At 48.1% G+C, this 19925-nt stretch overlaps 3 protein-coding genes across 18 annotated transcripts in view; 2 read left to right on the top strand and 1 right to left on the bottom strand.

The window, feature by feature from the left end:
• The window catches only part of ZDHHC13 (zinc finger DHHC-type palmitoyltransferase 13), a 100946-nt gene extending 97061 nt beyond the window's left edge, over window positions 1-3885 (top strand). The window contains exon 17 of the mRNA XM_049098704.1: window positions 3784-3885. Within this exon, the coding sequence (XP_048954661.1) occupies window positions 3784-3793 (10 nt within the window). The 3' untranslated portion in view covers window positions 3794-3885. The remainder of the gene's footprint in view (window positions 1-3783) is intronic.
• Window positions 1-17483, bottom strand: E2F8 (E2F transcription factor 8). Of its 4 annotated transcripts, none has more exons than XM_025459742.3 (13): window positions 17361-17483; window positions 15482-15611; window positions 13442-13720; window positions 12897-13053; window positions 10444-10758; window positions 10058-10219; window positions 8294-8431; window positions 6330-6533; window positions 5926-6013; window positions 5138-5669; window positions 1593-1725; window positions 1087-1475; window positions 1-777 (listed from the first exon to the last, which is right to left on the bottom strand). In XM_025459742.3, exons 2-13 carry the CDS (start codon window positions 15494-15496, stop codon window positions 595-597), a joined length of 2595 nt encoding a protein of 864 aa, XP_025315527.3. In that variant the 5' UTR covers window positions 15497-15611; window positions 17361-17483; the 3' UTR covers window positions 1-594. The 4 variants fall into 4 exon arrangements, with proteins under 4 accessions (XP_025315527.3, XP_025315528.3, XP_025315525.3 ...); XM_025459743.3 differs by lacking the exon at window positions 17361-17483 and adding an exon at window positions 16806-16930; XM_025459740.3 differs by lacking the exon at window positions 17361-17483 and adding an exon at window positions 16794-16930.
• Window positions 16787-19925, top strand: part of LOC112667747 (uncharacterized) — a 23351-nt gene continuing 20212 nt past the window's right edge. For 8 of the 13 annotated variants that reach the window (XR_007404460.1, XR_003141292.3, XR_007404462.1 and 5 more), the window contains exon 1: window positions 17316-17455. Coding sequence is in view for 3 of the 13 variants with exons in the window: in XM_049098713.1 (XP_048954670.1) it covers window positions 17285-17483 (199 nt within the window). In the remaining 10 variants the exon portion in view is untranslated. Of the gene's footprint in view, window positions 16926-17258; window positions 17484-19925 lie in introns of those variants that run through there. The other 5 variants (XR_007404459.1, XM_049098713.1, XM_049098711.1 and 2 more) reach the window with 2 other exon arrangements.

The following is a 19925-nucleotide window of genomic DNA, read 5'->3' on the forward strand; positions in this document are numbered from 1 at the left end:
TACATTTAGAAAAGTTTTAATTTGAACAACTTATGATTAAAAATACACTTTATAAATAATTTTTCCATAGACTTGATTGAGGATCATTGCAAACTTTACAAAAGGACACACGGCAACAAGAACAGATTAAAGGAATTACAAAAAACAGAGCTACAGCCATCCCATTTAAAAATACAACATTCCACATCACAGCGTTTCCATTGTGCAAAGGTGATGAGAATGCGGCACCGCGCATGTCACATATTCAGTCAGAGGGAAGTAAACTTTAATACGGTTACTTGGCATAATAGCATAGGCACAGCTCAGAGAATAAATCCTTTCTCCCAGAAAGTTAATACACCTTAGTTCAACATTTTGCTTTTATCTGGTAGGTCTGATAGTTGAAATTAGCTTAGTACAAACATATATATATATAGATAGATGTGTGTGTGTGTGTGTGTGTGTATAAGAAGGAATACAAGTATCTGCTTTGAAATTAAGTAAAGTCCCAACATATTTACAGTATTTTCAGAGACTGTGTTCTCCAAATCAGTCTGATTACTTTTTCTCTATTAAACAACTTTTTAGAAAATTAAATGAAGCCCAATTTGTCAATTAATGGACATCCTCTGTTGAGACTTCCAGTTTTCTCTGTGGGACAAAGAGAGCTCCTACAGAGGTTTTCTTAGCACCATCGAAATCCATGCAGGATGGGCCTGTCGGCTTCACTGGTCCACCCGGGGTCCGGAAGAAACTTTCGGCCACTGACTGTGACCCTTTGGGTGTCATCGGAACCGGCTAATGGGAAAGAGAACAGGAAAGACAAGTCAAACCTGCACAGGGAGGCATGGCTTGATAGCCTCACAGGGCCGGGCCGGAAGGGTGTGGCACACGGTGGGAGCCCAGCAGATTTTACAAATGGCTCGGTGGACTCCTTGGGTACTCTTGCTGGGTTTGGAAGGCAGCTAGGCCTTCAGTCTCCCCCTCCCATCCTTTCCTTCTTCAAGGAAGGGAAGCAAAAGTGAGTCTTCTGTGATACTGATGATAGTTGGGCCTCAGTGACCCAAAGGAAAAAAAAAAAACCCAGTTGGATGGAAATGCTCTCACCTGTTGTGAACCCGTCACAGCAACTGATTGTCCATTTGGTTGGTTCTGGCCTGGCACTGGCGAGTCGTACCTGGTGGCCCTTCCTTGCTGAGTGCCTGCACTTTCCGGCACGACACTAATGCCCTCTAGTCTTGGAGACACGGGAACAGCTCCAGGGCTGGCGGACACCTGCATACTGGGGGAGAGGAGTCCCAAGTGCTGCAGTGTGAAGTTTACAATGGCTGAGCTTGGGGTCTGACCGGGAACAGGGTGGCTCGCAGCGAGAGCCGGGCTGTTCCCGACAGGCACGGCTGCCACCGAAGTTGGTGAGACCATTAACTTCAAAGGTGTTACATGAAAAGAGGGAAAATTAACAGCAGTGAGTTCGGATGACGTCACTGGAATAACACCTGGAAAGACAAGGGGGGAAAATATCTTAAAAGCACAGGCATTTGTCGGAGAGGCTTATAAGGCTTAAGTGAACTTGGGCCTGACCCACGTTTGCATAGTGTTTTAGAGACACTCACCTGTGATGGGGGAGCTGTAGATCCTGTGGTTTGGGGAAAGTGTACTGGAGTTTTCTTTACTAGACAGAATGGACTCTGCCCCCAGGGACGAGCACTGGGTGAGAGGGATTAGGTATCCTGATGGAAACAGGGTCTAGAAAACAAGGAGGATTTATTTTACATATGAATATGGAAGGAAAATGGACAGGTACCTGTGCCAGGACTCATATCCCTTAGCGGTTGTTTGTCTTATCAGACCAAAGCATCCAGTGGTATGGGCTACGGGCAGGCCACCTATGCAGCTACTGGAAGACGATTTCGCTCCCTCCCATTCCAATACCCGTCCTGTTAAAAGCCATGTGTTTCTCCATTGCTGTCTGTGGTCTCCGGAAGGGTCCTAAAGCTAGCAGTGAGCCTGCTTAGAGGTAGGATGTGCCCAACACACCCCCTCACACTGACATCCTAAGTCCCGCTATCAGACTTTTTGGTATGAAGTGGCGCTAAATGTCAGAATTACATTTAATGCAGCGGGGCACCATGGTGGTGCTGCTGTATTTGTTATAGGATTGTTCTTGAATTATGCAGGACGGTCATTTCCCAGAGAGTGTTCTAGGGAACCCTGGTTCCATGGGATGCAAGTTAGCCCTACTTGAATCATGGTCGAATGGGTCTTGGAAATACTGGGTTGAACAAAGGAAAAAAAAAATGGTGACTTTATTAGAGAATTTCTGAGGGGCTGTAATGATGGAACGCATTATAAATCTCCAGGGGGGCATCCAGCATATAGCATTTCCTGGGCAACTTGGCAGCTACATTTTTGGTAGTGTTGGTATTCAAGGGAAACATTTTAAGAAATGGTGATTTAGAGAAGGGGGCTGGCTGCCAAAATCATAGGCCAAAATGCGGCTTCTGGGCTACTTTTAGAAATAAAGTTTTACTAGAACACAGCTACGTCCATTTATTTATGCTCTGGCTATAGCTGCTTTCTTACATTTCTAATAACAGCAGAAGTGCATAGGCAGCACCGAGACCATATGGCCTGCAAAGCCAAAAATCTTTAGTAGCTGGCCCTTCCCAGAAAAAATGTGCTGACCCCTCATTAAGAACTAAGTAGTTATACAACTGTGGGTTTTTCCCCAGGACCTTAGGTCCCAGCGGATACCAAGCAAATGCTCTTGATAACGTACAACTACAGGGCAGGGCCCCAGAGTTCAGAACCTACAGATAACAAGAAAAAGAGAACTGGATGGTTCATACTGGAGACCCACAAGTCACAGAGCAAAAGCTTTAGGCAATTAAGTCACATTCTAAACAGAAATGGCCAGTGTTGGGCTGTGTGTATCCCCTCAGCAAGCCTGCTTGGTCGCTGCACTTCTCCAAACAGCCTGCCTGCCTGGGGGGCTACTGCCTGAGACGTCTGTTTCCGCCTTACCATGAGCGGGCCTGGCAAAAGCTAAAAGCAGCTCTTGTAACCTGGGGGGCCCTCCTTTTATCTTCCTCCAGATATTTCTTCTCGCCATTGTCAAAACAACACCCTGCACTTTGATCTAGCTGTTAATAGGTCCCATCTTTTCCTTGGGAACCAGTGAATGCAGAGCCTGCAATCCTCGCTCACAGTGCCCCCAAGACACTGTTGTTTCTTTATCAATTTTGCTTCTTAAATGTCTGGTACCAGTTCCACAGCTTTACTGGCTGGTTCCTCGAAAGCTGCAGGAATAGAAACTTTTAATGGGGTGGATTTAGGCATTTTACAAATAGCTGTTCTTTGCCACCGTTAATCATACTCTCTCAAGGTACAAGTTACTCTGGTTGCTGGTTTAATTCTTTCAAATCTTCAGCAAAACCTCTACTAATAATTATTTTTCAATTTTCTACAAGCTGCATTCTTCAAAAAAATCTTTTAACCTATATAATGTCAATTCCTTTTCTTTTTTTTTTTTTAAACCAGAGCTATTAATTAATTAGCAGGATGAATGAATTTGGTATATTTCAGCTTGCATGTTTGTCATCTAGGCTACATCAGCCCTCTTTCCCCTTTCTCCTGTTCCATCAGCCTGTTTTATTTTTTTACTATTTCTTGTCATTCACTACCTAACATATTTCTGTTTATTTGTACACTGTCTTCTCTCCACCCGTAGAAGTGTACAGATTCTCAGTAATGTTTGCTGAATGAATTAACACAGGAATCTCTGATTTTCTTTGTTCCGCTCAGTCCATGCTGAAAAGAAATGGTCAACATGAAGTCACAGAGACGAAAAAAGAAGCAAAGGGACGTGGAAAATCTATCTACTGAGAATCCTAATCCTGAATGACTAAGTGGGCAACAGGGGACCATTATTAAATCATATCCATTGGCCCAAAGAGATTATGGACCTCCCAGAAAATTGAATCAAGCCAGAGCCTTGTGATTTTCCCCTTCGCATGTACATTAAATGCAAAATGATACTAGAGAAGATAATAGATGTTTTGAATGGTTACCATGAGGCCATCCTCAGGGAAGATTTGACAAACTCTAAAGCCTCTTTAATAACAACAGTTAGGGATAATACCCTTTAGCTTATACAGCGCCTTAAAAGGATCACAGGCCCCTTTATGTATATTATCATGTAATAAATTCACTTAACCTCACAAAAACTGCAACATGGCCCTGGGGCAAGTATTCAAAAGCAACAGTCACCAAAGGCAGGTGCTGGGTCTGATTTGCTCCAGACCACAGTGCTTTTATACCCAGGCGATGATCAGGAAAACACTGGTAGGATAAATTCTTCACGGATGTGCAAAAAAAAGATGTAGAGAAGTAAAATAAGTTAATAACAGGGACAAAATGAGGGACTAACTTCTGCCTCTGTTTATTTGGTGATAACATCCTTCCATATATAATTGTCTTGAGGGAGAAAAAAGGAGATGAGGTGTATAAGAGTGCCTACTGGTAGGCAGCTAACAAATGTCCATTCCTTCCTAAACTTAACCCCACCCAGGAAAAAAATGATCTGGAACACGGAAATCCCTGGGAGCCGGCGCATCGAATCTACCTACCATCGGCCAAGATAAGCTTGACTATTCTATTACACAAAACAGAAATTTTGGTTTAAATTTTGAGGTGGGAAGGAAAAACAGAGGGTACAGTTTGTCTGCCAGGCGACAGATGCCAGGTAAGTGACATCAAACAAACATTAGGTAATGACTCAGAAAGCAGGAGTTAGAGGAACCCTATGCATCCAATCCATTCATCTGGGGTTACGTCTGCTTGTAAATTATTTAAGACTTTCATGACAGGTGTTTGCATTCCAGTATGTGACAGAGAAATGGACTTAAGGACAACCACCCGTGGTGCTTTAAAAAGCGAACAAATAATCCCTTCCTCCAAAGGTTAAAAATGTCCCTGTCGTCATCCCCGTCAGGGGATTAGCTGTCTGGGGCTTTGTTTGGATTATGGGATGCTAAGGAACGGTTCCTCATCTTCTGAGAAACTGCCCTTTGCTCTGATAAATTTCACGAGCTACTGAATTCTCCTCTGACCAACTGCGGAGTTTCTAAAGCCTGACACAGTTCAAGGCTGTACTTACCGCGGAGACATTTTCAAGTCCTTTTAGGTCCTCTTTAAATTTCTTTTTGGAACCACCGTCCTCAAGCGTGCTTGCCCTCTTTGAGCCTCTTTCTCCAGCCGGCTCCTTGTCTCGGGTCTTGGCACCTGGTCTCTCCGGCACTGGCAGCAAGCTTCCGGGCCTGGTGGACGCACTGGCCTTGGCGGCATCACTCGCTGCCTTCTCGGTGGTGGCATCTGTGGCATCTTTTGATCGTGTAGCTTTAGAAGAGGGAGTGGGGCAGACTGTGGGGCTCAGGCCTTGGGGTGACGTCATGGTCTGGGCTTGGGCAGGCTGCAGGTAGATGGCATAGGACGGGCCTGAAGGGGCCTGAGGTAGGATCACCGGCACCGCAGGTGACAAGGGGCTGGGGAGGAGGGGGACCACCCCCAGGGGCTGGATGAGGGACGGTGCCGTCAGTTCCAGCTCAGCATTTGCTGGGGTGTCCAGAGGGGCCACAGGTTTGCAGTGCCCAGATCTTGCCAGCTGGACTTTCACTTTCTTTCTGGGTTCACTAAAAGACAAGATTTCCAACATGACACACTGGAAACACTTTTTCTCTAGAATGTTCCACCACTTTAGATTGGCCTAGATTGAAGCCATGCATTCATGAAACTAGCAGCTCGCGTCTGTAATGACTGCCTAAGAGTTATAGAAAAGATTATCTCACCAGTTTCCCAGGCTAGCGAGGAGTTTTATATAAAATAAGTAATCCTAATGATGCGACGTAAAACTAATTCATCCTGCCACTAAAGAGTATTACCACCTACCTTGATTGCTCTTCTAACTGCATTTTGCAAATAGCTGCGAGTTGAGCCATTTTACTTGGGAAGGGTGCTGAATTCTGAGAACTCTCAGCTGGTAAAACAGAAAAGGGTGGGGGAAGAGCGTTGGTCAAAGCAAAAAACTGAATGCTCACACAGATGAAACGTCACTGAAGACAAAGGAACAGAAAACCTGCACCTCCCCCCCAAATCACACAGCAATTAAACGATAAAGCCCACCAATTCCTTTTGATCCTTTCATTCATACAGGAGTTAGGCTTCAAGTGGGTCTGGGATAGAAGGGTATTGAAAACAGTTCTCTAACGAGTACCGTAGGGATCAACTAAGCTAAAGAAGCCGATAAAAAGGAATTCTTCTGAGCGGAGCCCAAAACCTTAATGAAAACATACCTTTGTTGGTCTTGATGGGGCTGCTGGGGGCAGAATTGATCTTTCTCCGGTCACTTTCGATGCTCTTTACCAGTTTAATAAGAGATGGGTGTCGAGTGAAGTTCGGTTTCCCACGCGTGGAGAAGAGGTTTTTGGCACAGTTGTCTTTCGAAGGATGCTTCGCCTCCAGATCGGAGCAGGGGAGAGGGAGGACTGGGCCCCGGCCTGAAAGAGAGAAGGGCAGGAGGTCAAAACCCGGCTGGCTCGGCCTCCCTGTGGAAGATGAAGTCCAAGTGTAGTCCGAGATCGATGTTAGGAATGAAAGCGTCCACAGGTATAAAGCACTGACCTGGGGCCAGACCCTGTCTGATGTGCCTTACGCACAGACCTTGTTCATCTTATTTTAACTGAATTCTGAGGTAAGATTTCAAGCTTTAACATCTCTGAAACCCACTGCATCCTACAACCAACCAGTAGTGTAGTAGAGTGTAATCATTAGTGGTTTCTCTTTCTTACGGATACAGACACAAAATTGTGCATCTTCTAATCCGTGGAGTCCTAACCCGATGACAGATGGCAAACCTCACTGCCGTGGGCTGAATATTTGGGCCCCTCAAGTTCACAGGTTGAGATCCTAACCCCCAAGGCGATGGTGTTAGGAGGTGGGGCCTTGGGAGGTGCTTAGGTCAGGAGGGCGGAGCCCTCCTGAACAGGATTCAGGCTCCTATAAAAGAGGCCCCACCGTGCTCTCTACTCCCTTCTGCCTTGTGAGGTCATGACAAAAAGACGGCCGTCTACAAAGCAGGCTCTGGATATGTTGGTGCCACAATCTCGGACTTCCCGGCCTCCAGAACCGTGAGAAATAAACTTCTGTTGCTTGTAAGCCACCCAGTCTAAGGTATTTGGTTACAGCAGCCTGAACCAGACTAAGACACTGTCAACAACTCCATGAGGTAGGTAATTCTTGGGAAATGCAGCCCCACCTCAGAGACACTCAGCCACTCACCTTGGTCTCTCAGCTAGTAGAACGTGAGTCTGGGATATGAACCAGCCAGTCTGGCCCTAGAGCCTACACTCTGCATCCCTGCACCAAAGGACCTCTCTCTGAGGTCCCAGCCCACTCTTGAACTGTAGAAGTCCACGTATACACAGATTTTTTTTTTTTTCACTGCAGTACTGTAAATGTGTTTTCTTTTCCTCATGATTTCTTAGTAACATTTTCTAGCTTACTTCATTGTAAGAATATAGTATAGGATACATATAACATACAAAGTATGTGTTGACTTTATGGTATTGCTAAGTCTTCTGGTCAATGCTATAGGCTATTTTAGTAGTTAAGTTTTGGGGGATTCTAAAGTCATATGCAGGTTTTTGATTACACCCCTAATGCCTGTGTTGTTCAAGAGTCAACATATATTGAAAATCATAATAACCTTGGAAACAAACCACTGTTCTTCCCATTGCACGGGGAGGAAACCGCCTTGGACCTATCACTTGCTCCAGGCCACACAGCTAATGAGCTTCCCTCCACCTCCGTGGCCTTGTGTTCTTGCCACCAAACACCTCGGCTTGGGATCTTTGGTGGAATGCAAAATGTCAGAACCCCAGAATTGAGATGGAGACCAGAGTATCGATACTGGAATGAATTCATTTCATATTCTCAGTGTGTGTGGGCTTCCTTTATGGTCGCTGAACAGGATAATCATTAAGCAATAGTTTCTTATGGATTTTCTGAGATTTTCAACTTTTTCAGATCCTTTCACACAGGCTCTGCCTGTTGGGTACAGGGTAAGAGGCGTTTTGGATCTTGGGGTCGCTGATGGAACCAGCCGCCGCGCTTTCCATATTGGCGCTCGTCTCTGTCTCTCCAGCAACTTACAGTCTTGCCACGTGGGAGTGTGGGTGGGGAGAGAAAGGGAGACTATCTCCCAATGTGCATTAATTCAGAACAATGAAGCGAAGAATGAAGGGAAGCAAATACATACCACTGGGACTTGGACTGATCTCTGGGCCTGTCCATTTAAAAGCTGGTTTTCGGCCTCTTTCTTCTGTAACATGAACTTTCTTGATAAGATTCAGGCTACTCAGAACATTAGCTATATCATACAACCTCCTAATTTTTGCTGGAAAATAAAAGGTATATATACCACTTAATGGAATAACGAAAGATCAAAGGACTCTGCTTCCTAAGGACGTCACGTATATTCAAAGAGCTATCCTAGCCATCAACGTCAAACAGAGGAAAATGGGACCCTTTCAAGTTATTCTGGTGCTACTGCTTTAACTCACACAAAAAAACAGGTTTAAATATTGAAAAGACTTCAGTTGCTGCGGGTACCGAATTTTGAAATGACAAAGGTTGAAAAAGGAAAAAATGACTTCATGAGATCACCCTATTGGGAACTACGTTACAGATTTTTGAATACAAAGTTCCCACTGCTGGGAATCTTCTAATGAGGATTCAGAAGAGTTCTAGGAATCGAAATAAAGCACTGATGATAAATGTATCGCTTTCCCACTTGGGAGAGTTTATAACAATGAGACTTATTCACTATCATAAGCATAGAGGATTCTATACCCCATCAAAATTTGTATAGTTTTATCATTGTCCTTACGTGAGAGGCAATGCAGAGATTAGTTAATTCTACAAATCTTACATATCTTAAAAAAGTTTGTTACAAGAAGCCTGCCTTTACTTCCAGCTTGATAGTACAAAATTAGAAATTGGGCCCCTTCTTCACAGCCATGCCAGAAAGTTCTGAATTCCCTGGGGATTCAGCAAGTTATACATCTGCAGTTCCTGGAATGGTTTCCAGCGCTGTGACTAACCAGTGAAATGGAGGGCTGAAAACTGTCTGGGGAGTCAGAAAAAACAGGCAGCCCATCAAGAGTCCCGGGACGTGTTTTCTGAAATCCCATCGTCTCCCAAGGCAATTGCCAGTATTATTGCCTTTACCCTCGACTTAATTTTGTCTTATAGAGACACTATCAACCTGGAGATATCTGAATTTACTTTCTCAGGACTAGGGTGGTTTACAGGGATGGGAAAGGAGTCTGGGTGACAACTCCTGGCCCCCCCTCCCTGCAGCGGGTCCCCTGTTGAGGCTAGCCTCGTGCCTTGTGGGGAGAGGTAGGCATGCAGCAGGTCCTTCCCATCTGCTAAGTACTTCTTTCTGCATGCATCTCTTCCTGGAGCCTCCTGCAAAGCCTGTCACTGAGGTGCGGGCTGAGCTCTGCGTCAGGAACCCAGTGCAGGCCCCTTTCCTACTTTGAGCAGGCCTGGCTAAGACCATTGTTTTCAAAATGGCCAACCAACTGTGCTGCAGGTAGGTCACTTCTAGGAACAATCTTAGAAGAGTTACTTATTTCTACCCATATATATGAGAGCAGAGATCTGGGTTCCAGACCCACTTTACAATTTACTGCTCATTTAGACTTCAGGCACCCACAGGGCCCACGTGTGCAAAATGGGGATGGTGTTACAGTATCGAAGGAGGTAACTTTTAAGGAACTGTTTATAAGCCAAAGTGCTAGGACAAATAAGACTCGTTATATATGTATCTTTGAATCCTGCATGTTAGCAAAAACCGGTATAATCAGTATAATCGTGGCTTCTGGGGAAAAGTGAAGGTACAAAAGCATAATTAGAGAAGATGTCAGGCTAGGAAATGTATTTGGAAATCAGTTGAGAAGTAAGATTTTACAGTCTAAGATGAGGTCCAAAAGCCCATGACAGTCACCACACTTACTTTTAAACTTGCTTCTATCCAGATCTTCCACGTGGTCTTCCCCAATTAAAATCTTGGCAGCAATTTCTAGGCTTACTATCTGAGGCGTTGACACCAAAAACAGCATCACAAATTTCTGGCTCATCACTCTTAAAGACTTATCTTTGCGGCTGTTTACAGAAGCTTTGGAGAAGGATGAGGATTAGAGAATTAAAATTCATGAAGGGACAAGTGACTTCTAAAGTAACAAGGCTAAAAATACCACAACCTCATCAGACAGTTGACAACTGCAGCATTTTAACATGTTGAAAGGCAGCAGCAGCTTTAGAACAGTGTTCTGTAAGGAACCTTTTCCCTTAGGCCTCTGAGAAGCGCTATGTAGCCCGGCTCTTCGAACCACTGCTCACCTGCCCGAAATTCCACTCCAGGGAGTTCGACAAAACACATGTCTGGGTGTCCATTCTGGCCAGTGTTTGATTTGATGATATGATCCTCTATACTGTAAGTCTTACTAAAGTCAAACTCTTGTTCATATTCTTTCTTTTTGATCATCATAATCTGCTCCGCATACTTGTTCTCCTCCCCGACGCTTTTCAGAGTCCCCAGGGTTTTGTTGAGGTTATGTCGCCCATGCCAGGTGTACCTGTTTTTGGCGAGGCGGCTCACCATGTGTAAGCTCTCTAGGACGTTCACAATATCGTAAATGCGTCGCCGCTCAACATCTGCAAAGAACGAGCAATTGTACGTACTAGGATCAGATTTTGTAATGTGTATAGAACGGAGTAACTTTTTCGACCCTGATCTATTGACCAGCGGGGTCTGGATGATATAACTTTATTTACACTCAATAGAGAGTGTGAAGGTGAGAAAGACATGTTTCTGCTCTCATAGTAGTACAAAGAATATGAATTAGACAGGTAACCTTCATTAAGGGCCTACTGTGTGCCATACAGCTTTAGGAAACGTTTACAATAAACTGGTGAGGCGGGTGTTACTATTCACATTTTACTGACGAGGAAATAGAAGCTTAGGCTGGAGACGCAGCTCACCCCAAGGTACAGAGCCAGTAAGTGGCAAACACAAGTCTTTAATGCTCTAAATTCCACATATCATGACCTGTTTTTTCTATTACTCTTCAAAGCTTGCGTGGGCATGTGGGCATGCATGCACATGTGTGTGTCACACAGACACACACAGCTGTCAGATGATAGGTATAAAAGCACTGTGATTTCTTGCTGTTCCTGGACCCTGCCAGATATGCCCCTGTCTGAAGGCCTTTGTAGTAGGCTACTCTGCCTGGAATTCCTGTTCCAGATGCCTTCATTGCTCCCCACCTCCACTCTTTCAAGTTCTTGCCTAGATGTTACCTTCTCAATGAGGCCTGACCTGACCACCTAATTTAAGCACACACCCAGCACTCCTGGTTCCCCTTTACCCTGTTCTACATTTTATTTTTCCCACAGCATGTGCTACCTTCTAACATACATTATTACCACTTGCTTACTATGTGCTTCGTATAATACCTATCATTAGCTCTCCTTACTATCTGTCCTTTGTGTACCTCTCTATTGGACCCCACTAGAAAGTAGGTTCCAGAGGAGGAAAGATTTTATTCTTTTCATTCACTGATGTCATCTGAAGCTCCTACAACATTGCCTGGCACACAGTAGGTGGTCAACAGCTACCTGCTGAATTAAAGGTATAGCCTACATGGAAATGATAAAGCATATGTCAACTGATGAATCTAAATGGCATATTCTTTTTTTTTTTTTAAAGATTTTATTCACTCATGAGAGACAGAGAGACAGAGAGAGAGAGAGAGAGAGGCAGAGACACAGGTAGAGGGAGAAGCAGACTCCATGCAGGGAGCCCGATGTGGGACTCGATCCCGGGTCCCCAGGATCATGCCCTGGGCCGAAGGTGGCACTAAACCACTGAGCCACCCGGGCTGCCCAAAATGGCATATTCTTAAAATGTGAAATCAAGTTGATATTTATAAACATGTATCTGGAAAGTAAAACTTTCTTCGTGGAATGATAGCTATATATTAAAATCTCCTGCACTGGGGCTCCTGGGTGGCTCAGCTGGTTAGGCATTTGCCTTCAGCTCAGGTCATGATCTCGGGGTCCTGGGATGGAGCCCTGTGTCAGGCTCCCTGCCTAGTGGGGAGCCTGCTTCTCCCTCTCTTCCCTGCGTCTGCTTTCTCTTACTGTCTCTGTATCTCTCTCTCTCGCTCGCTCTCAAAGGAATAAAGCCTTTAAAAAAAAATCTCCTGCATCATCTCTTTAGTGCCAGATTATAGTATTGTCACAACTCCAAAGATATCCCACATTTGACACAGACCCCTTTTTAGCTGTAACTAGATTCAGGGAGTAAAGGGGTAGGAGGAACACAGTAACTTTTACCAAACACAGAAATGTACTGGTCCTCAGGAGAGCAGAGTGCAGGGAGCGCTAAAGCCCTGCTTCCACTCACAGCAGCACATCCTCATCATAAACTGTGAAGAGACCGTTCCTCAGCCCAGCTCTTCAGGGCGAGAACCGAGACAGAAGTTCAAAGTTGCAGCTGTTTATGAAACAAGTCATAAAACAATGTTGCTTTCCCTTACAGCCTCAGAGCTTTCGAAATGCAATCAGAAGCAATCTCCATTGTGATTTTTTTACTTCTGTTTGAAGACTTACTCAAAGTGGAAACTCTATGCCTTTATTCTTAGATTGACAGGGCTTTAGAGATTTATCATTCCTACGTGGCATCGCTGCGTCATGACAAACACTGGCTAGATGAGCATGGGTCTGAAGGAGCAAGTCCATGAAGTCACTTTTAATTATTAACCGTCTCAGTGAGCTCTCTGCACACTTACTAAGTTCCTCGGCGACTTCGTCAAGGCAGATGTCATTATTCACAGCGGGGTTGGGATAGTTAGGATATCGTGCTAAGAACTTATGACACAACAATCCTAAACTCTTCTCTTTTCGACTTGGTTGGGATTTCTCATATTCATCTCCGGATAAGTGTTCCTACAAAAGAAGAGGTCAGTAATGTCTGAACCAGAAATAAAGCTTGACAGGTTTATTAAGGTCGCCTGCACTCGATGGCTAACACGCTTAGCTGCAAAATTTTGGAGTGGGGGGAGGTGTGAGCCAAGATAAACTGCTTGACAGATCTAAAAAGGAAGCTTGAACTGAAAATAAGTCAAAGGCTCAAAATTTCTAGTGTTGTATTTGAGGGAGTCAAAACGTTTCCTGTGCTCTGAAGGCAGCTAGTAACAGTCTGTAGGTGGAGATGCTTAAATTGCTGGTACTTTTGTAATAGCACCTCCTTCCTCCCCTACACACACACACACACACACACACCCACGGGCCTGTCGGTGCCCACCAGTCTCCACCCAGTTTTCTGCAAACCTACGTGTAAACAATCTTTGGCCTCAGGTAATCCATTTCTGCTGTCAAACAACCCCCTTTTCTGATCTCTGTTTCGTATCTCGGGGCTCACGGCACTGATGAGCATTTTCAGGTTGGCTGTTGGTGTCCACGGTTCTCCCTGGGAGATTTCCTTGGGTTTGGTGGGTGTGGTCAAAGGGCCCAAGTCGGGCTGGATGTCTGGCAACACTATATTTGCTGCAGTGGATTCTTTCAGGGGTGTTTTCATTAGTCCTCTTTTATGTGGCTCAAAAAAGAGATTTTCCTGGTTTAAAACAAGTTAAAAATTAAATCCACTATAAAACAGGATCAGATAGCTTTTGAGTTTAGAAATTGTACAATAAATAGAATATTGCTAAGGAAAAAATTGCCTAATGAGGTTGGAGAGTCACTTAAATTAGTAACTGTATTCCAATGATCACTTGACGCTTATGGTCTTTTTGCTAGCTAAACTGCCATTTTAATCTTGCAGTAAAGCACAGACTTAAATTTTTCTTATGTTCCTAGAATCAAAAAACGAAAAACCCTTCAAAGCCTAATTTTACAGCCTTTTTGACATAATTTTTGATTTAGAAGAGTGTTGCAGGTAGTATAGAGTGTTCCTATATACCCTTCACTCAGCTTTCCCTAATAGGACTGATGATTGTAAGCGACCCAAACCTCCTAGGAGTGACTTTTACACAGGACACTGCAATAAGTCAAGGCCTACACGGCAGAAACCGTGTCCCATTCCTCTGTGTGTCCATCTGACACAGTGGCTACATGCACCGAAGGCTAAAGAGGTAAAATGCCATTGATGTGGAAGAGGCAGAAAGCCAAGGGGACAAGGGTGAGGTCACACCATGGTCATACTGGTAGGCAAAACCTAGTAGGGAGCAAAATCCAGAGCAAAGAAAAGTCTGCTCTTTGAATATTTACCCCTCTCACTTTATAAAAGGAAAAATGGGGCCCAGAGAAATAAAATTAGTTATTCAAAGTCACAAAGCTAGTTCCTAGCAGAGGTAGGACTGCCACTGAAGCATGAGGGTAAATTAATAGCAGTTTACAAATAGGATGAATGGAGATTATGTTTCTTTTACTTTCCGCCACTGGGGACTCCATACATTCTTACTATCTGTGGCTATTTTAGAGAAAATGCTTGGAATGGCAATACATGAAAGAACACAGAGACTCTGGTTCCTCAGTGACTTTAGGAACAAAGATTAATGAGGCTGTTTAACACGTCTCTGACTCCTTGGGATTTGTCAAGAGCTTTTCCATTTGTATTTTCACCAAATCCTGTAGTCCCATTCTGCAGAAGAGGAGACCCTGGCTGAGAGAGGTTGCACAGGCTTTAAACCGGAATATCCTCAATCCAACTATAGTGTTCTTACAAGGAAATCAGCCTGATGGGCACAACAGAGGACCCTCCCAAGCATGTGCACCTGAGAGGTGCTAACCTAGAATGGCGTTTCTCTAAAGGCATTTCTCTAAAGTTCTCTGCCTCAGACTATCAGAAACTATAGCAATTCTCTTACTTGAGGAACTTGCATGTTTTTTCATTTTTTTAATCTATCAGTAGTTGGACACCAGTCAAGATACCCCTACTGAAAAATCTGTTGTTATTTTGCAAAATGTCTACCTCAAGTTTAAGAAGCTGCCGATTTGATAGGAAATTACCTTAAAAGAAATCCGATCTCAAATCTTGTCAAATGCCCTCTCTGAATTCTAACTGTCCAAGAATTCTGAGAAATATCACAATGCAGCCAACCAATTTTATTATTCTTAAAAATGCCTTTTCTCTCTGCTTATCTCTTTGGGACTTCCGTTTGGAATCAAACCGTTAAAAACTTTGGATTACTTTACCTCTGGCCAAACTCTTCCCCTCTTTAAAAATTAAATTTCCCTTCCTTCGGGGTTTTTACAGAAGCTAACTAAAAAGGGATGTGGCATTAATACGATATTGGATGTGGAAAAATGATGGGGTGAAATCAGGGTGATATCGCATTTCAAACTGCAAGGAGGAATACTAAAGTTAGAAAGGTACCTTTTCATTCTCCATTCTGTAAATTTCTCATACATTTAGAGTCTCTTTAAAAATGAAAAATCTGGAGTTTCTCCCAACACCCTGAGATGGTTTAAGTAGTCCAATCAATTCTATTAAAAAGTTTATTTTCCTTAAAAAGAAAAGGAAACAGATACAGTTAAAAGAAAAATAAAACCAGGAGCTCCGTTGAATATTCCTTCATGGACACCGCTAGGCCACTTAAACAAAGACTAACGAAAAATGACAAATTACATGTACATTTTATTCCGTCCCAGAGCTTAAGCCCCGCCGGGCCGAGAACCTCCATCAAACGCCTGTAAACTCCAGCAAACCGATCCGCTGTCGTGAGACTTAAAGCAAACCACAAAGCTCCCAGTGACAGTGGTCTCCCACCTTCACAGAAGGCGCGCCATTCCCGGCCCTCACCGCGGGGACCGCAGCTAGCACGAGCACCCACCTGTTCCCAGGTCAGCGCCCCGGCCCCGAGCCCGCCTCCGGCTGAGCGGACACGACCCCAAGCATCTGGATCAACGTCTGCATCTAGATGCCTGAATTTTTGCCCTTGACACACACACGTGCACAGGGTCAGCTGCAAAGTCTTGGGAAACAGCTTGATAGGGAGCTTCCAAATTCAGTCCTTCAAGCTCCAAAAAGTCCTCCGGGTATTTAAAGAGCGCCGGATGCTTAAGACTTTCTCTCTCTCTTTTTTTTAAGACATCCTTAAAGATGCAAAGCGCCGTGTGCTCAGTGTCGGTGCAGTTCGCGCCACGCTGCTGGATCCCCCCGCCCCCCTCCCCGAGGACGCGTCGGTGCAGCAAAGCCACCAGGTAGGCGCCCCGCGGCCGGCCCGCGCCCCGCGCACTTCCCCCTCCGCCCCGCCGCCTGCCCCTCCCCCCGCGCGGCCCGCGCGCCGCCGGCCCTGCAGTTCCCGGACGGCTTCGCCGCCGTTACCAGGCAACGACTCCCGACCAATCAGGGAGCGGGGCGCCGGGCTGTGATTGGCGGCGGCCGCCGGGGGCGGGGCCGGACCTTGCGCCTTCGATTTAAAAATTTGGCGCGGAAAGCCGGGCCGTGGCCGGCGCCGCCCCTCGGCTGCGCGGGGCCTGAGCGCGGGCAAACCCGCGCCCGGAACCACGGTGTCCCCGCCCCTCCCCCTCGCCCGCCCCCTCCCCTCTGCGCGGGAGCTCAGCTCCTCCCTCCACGGCCCCCGGCGGAGCGAGAGGCGGGAAACGGCCGTCGCGGCCGCGGCCCTGCCGAGCCCGCTCCCGGGGCCGGGCCGGCTGGGCGCCGCGTCCCGGTGCGTCCCGCTGACCTGTCAGTTCACCTCACGGTTGGAGCTGGCGGGGGGGGGCTGAGCGAGCGGGGACCCCCCCGGCGCCCCTTCCCCTCCCGGGTCCGGGAGCCCGCGCGTCCGGCCGTCAGTCGGTCCTCTCGCCGCGCCGAGGTGGGTGCCGCGGAGGGCAACGCCGGGACCGGGACTGGGGGGCCGGCGGGCGGGCGGAGGGAGCGTGACCGTCCCGGAGCAGCCGAGCCCCCGATTTGAAATTAACCCGCTCCCGGCGCGAGGCGATCCCGCGGGCTGGGAGGGCCGCTCCCCTCCCCCACGCCGCCCGTCCCGGCCCCGGCCCCGCGCGCCAATCGGAGCCTCCAGGCCCGAGCCGCCGGCGAATCAGGCTGCAGGCACCGCCCTCGGGGCCCGCCTCCGCCGCGGAGTTGGGGGAAAAGTTCAGCAACTTTTTTTTTTTTCCTTCCCCCCCCGCCCCCCCGGCCCCGAACACCCCCTCCCCTGGCTGCAGTTGGGGAATGAGGTTTGGCCCTCCCGGGGCACGCGGGCTGAGACCCGGGCGCCTGCGCTGCCGCCCGGCTCGGATGCACTCACCTGCCCCGGGGACCCGGGCCGGGACCACTGCCCCTTGCATCTCCCGCGTGCACTACCGCGCTGCCCACCACCTGCCCCACGGCTCCCAGAAACTGGTGTGTAGAGGGCGACGCTTGACCACTGGTGCGCACGCTCGATGGGCGCGGGGGTCCTGGCCGAGACGCGAGAGCTCAGGTGTGGGGAGGAGGAGGAGGAGGAGGAAGGTCGAAAACCCGCCAAGCCTGTGCCGGGCGCCCTCCGGCCGGCTTCCCTCTCGTGGTCTCCCACCCGCTCCTCCCTTTCCTCCGCCTTGTCGTCTTTCCTCTCTTTCCCCTCTTTTTCCGGTCTCCGAGCCTCGGACAGCTTGGGCGTGGAATATCGGGGAGTTCTAGACGGCCAGCAGGATTGGGAGGCGCTCTGGTGCAAAGCCCTCGTTTGCGCAGACGGGGAAACCGAGGCCCGGGGCGGCCGGGCTGCCTGGCGGGTGCCCGGGCCGTGCGCGCGCGTGTCCGCCTGCCGCGCCGCCCCCGCCGCGGAGCGTTTCCCCTTTTCTCGGGGGGACCCGCGCGGGAGCCGCGGCGCGGCCCGTGTTGCCCAAGCGCGGAGCTCAGGGCGCCCATCTACCGACGGTTTGGCTGGAGCCCTTCCCCCTGCAGTCTCGCGTCTCTAAGCTCCAGCAAGGCCCCCGTCCACGATCTCCCAGGCCACTCACGTGCCCGCGAATCTCCAGTGCAGCCCTGCAGCGCGGGACGCGCTCACAGTCCCCACCGCAGAGCAGGGCGGGGCTGCAGCGACCCACCCAGGGCCGGGGCTCCCTTCCCCGCGGAGAGCGACCCTGGGCTGCGCGGGGTGGCCGTCCCGACGGTTAGGGCCGCGGCACCCGCGTCCTCCCCTCCCACATCGACCCGAGGCAGATGCTGCCGGGGCCCTTCCACCTGGGAGCCCGCCTTCCGGGGTGCTGTGCAGAAGGTCTCCGATTTAAACCAAAGCGGGGGTCACCGGGCAGAGCTCTCACCCCCGATGGCACTAAGCAGCTGGTTCTTACTGAGCCCGGGTCCACCTTTTCCGGAGCAAGGTGTGCTTTTACATCAGGAAAAGGGGGCCAGGTGGTGTTTCTGCTTTGGCCACGGTTTCACAGATTGTCCCCCCCCCCCATTGCTCCCTCATCCCCAGCACTGATAGTGCTCCTGCTCCCCTGTGTTCAGAGGCAGTAACTAATGGGTTCCTATCTGACCTACCTGGCCATCGATGCCACAGGTGTCTGAGTGCCAAGGACCTATAAGGCAAACAGTGCAAGGAGCAGCCCCCTCTGGTGACACTGCACAGGGGGCATGTCATGTAATGCTCCGCCCCAGTGTTAAGCATGGGCTGGGAAAGCGAAGTAGAGCGTTTTTTCGGTAACCGGCCCTAAGGGACAGGGCTGGGATTTGAAGCCTAGTCTGTTACTGCTAAGGGCTTTCCACGGGAAGCCGTGATCTCCGCTGGGCTGGTGGCACCCTCACTTACTCCACGGGACAGTTGTGCCCCGCGTCACAGAACAGGGGTAGGTGAGTGGCTGCAGGTTAGCTGTCGAGTCAGAACTGGGATCCAGGGCTGCTTGCTCCCAGTTCATATATCCAGTTTCACTGCCTCCGAAAAGTTCCTGTGAAAACAACGTCCGCGGCACCTGAGACCCGTCTTTAAGCACCTGTCCCTCCCCGTGCCCCCAGCGCAACAAAATAATAATTTGTGTTAGTAAATCTTGTTTTAATGACAATTGTCTCCTACTGAAGCATGTGAAATTAAAATCCAAGTCACTGACTGATGAGAAGTAGGTCTAGTAAGAGTGAAATGAGATAGTTTTAAAGTCTTACCAGGTCTTTTCTGTGAAGGTAATGAAAAAAAAAAAAAAAAGCTGAAGCATTTCCCCTCAACCCCATATCGTGTGCCGATGTGAAGCTCAGCAAGAATGCGAAGGGAAGCGGCAGGACTGCTGAAGACTTCCACGGTCACTGCAGAGCCGAGAAGGAAGGCGGAGGAGAAGGACAGGCTGAAATCTTTTTTTTTTTTTTTGTGACTTTCCCACCAGATGTGTTTTCCGTTCATTAGTTTATCAAATCCAAGGGAATATTTGTTCATTTGTTTCTGGTCTTTCGCTCACCATGTTGTGTAATGTGTGTCTCACTGAAGTTAGACCAGTTTTTCCACTCTCTGCTGCTACCCTTATGGTTTGCACAACTCGGAGGGAGACGTGTTGTGTAATGTGTCAAGCACTCAAAAAGGAGAAAAGACGTAAAGGGGGAAAGATGAGTGTCACCCGACGTGTCTAGATTCCAAGGTAACGCTCAGGATTTGGGAATCAGGGTGTTTCCATCATCACCAGAGCCTTATCCAGGTGGCGGGTGGCGGGAGGTGAGAAGAGCAGCACCCCACCCCCAGCCAGGCAGGCCCAGGGCTAGCGAGGGAGGTGCTCTAACTGGGGGGCTCCCAGACTTTTTTGTCTTGCTGCCACACCTCCCACGTTTGGCCCCGTGGGGCAACTCAGGGTTGTGCTATTTCGGCAGCTTGGGTTGGCACGGCCGCCACAAAACAGCTGCCTAGAGCTTT

The sequence above is a fragment of the Canis lupus genome, chromosome 21 (assembly GCF_003254725.2).
Source record: "Canis lupus dingo isolate Sandy chromosome 21, ASM325472v2, whole genome shotgun sequence".
NCBI lineage: Eukaryota > Metazoa > Chordata > Mammalia > Carnivora > Canidae > Canis > Canis lupus.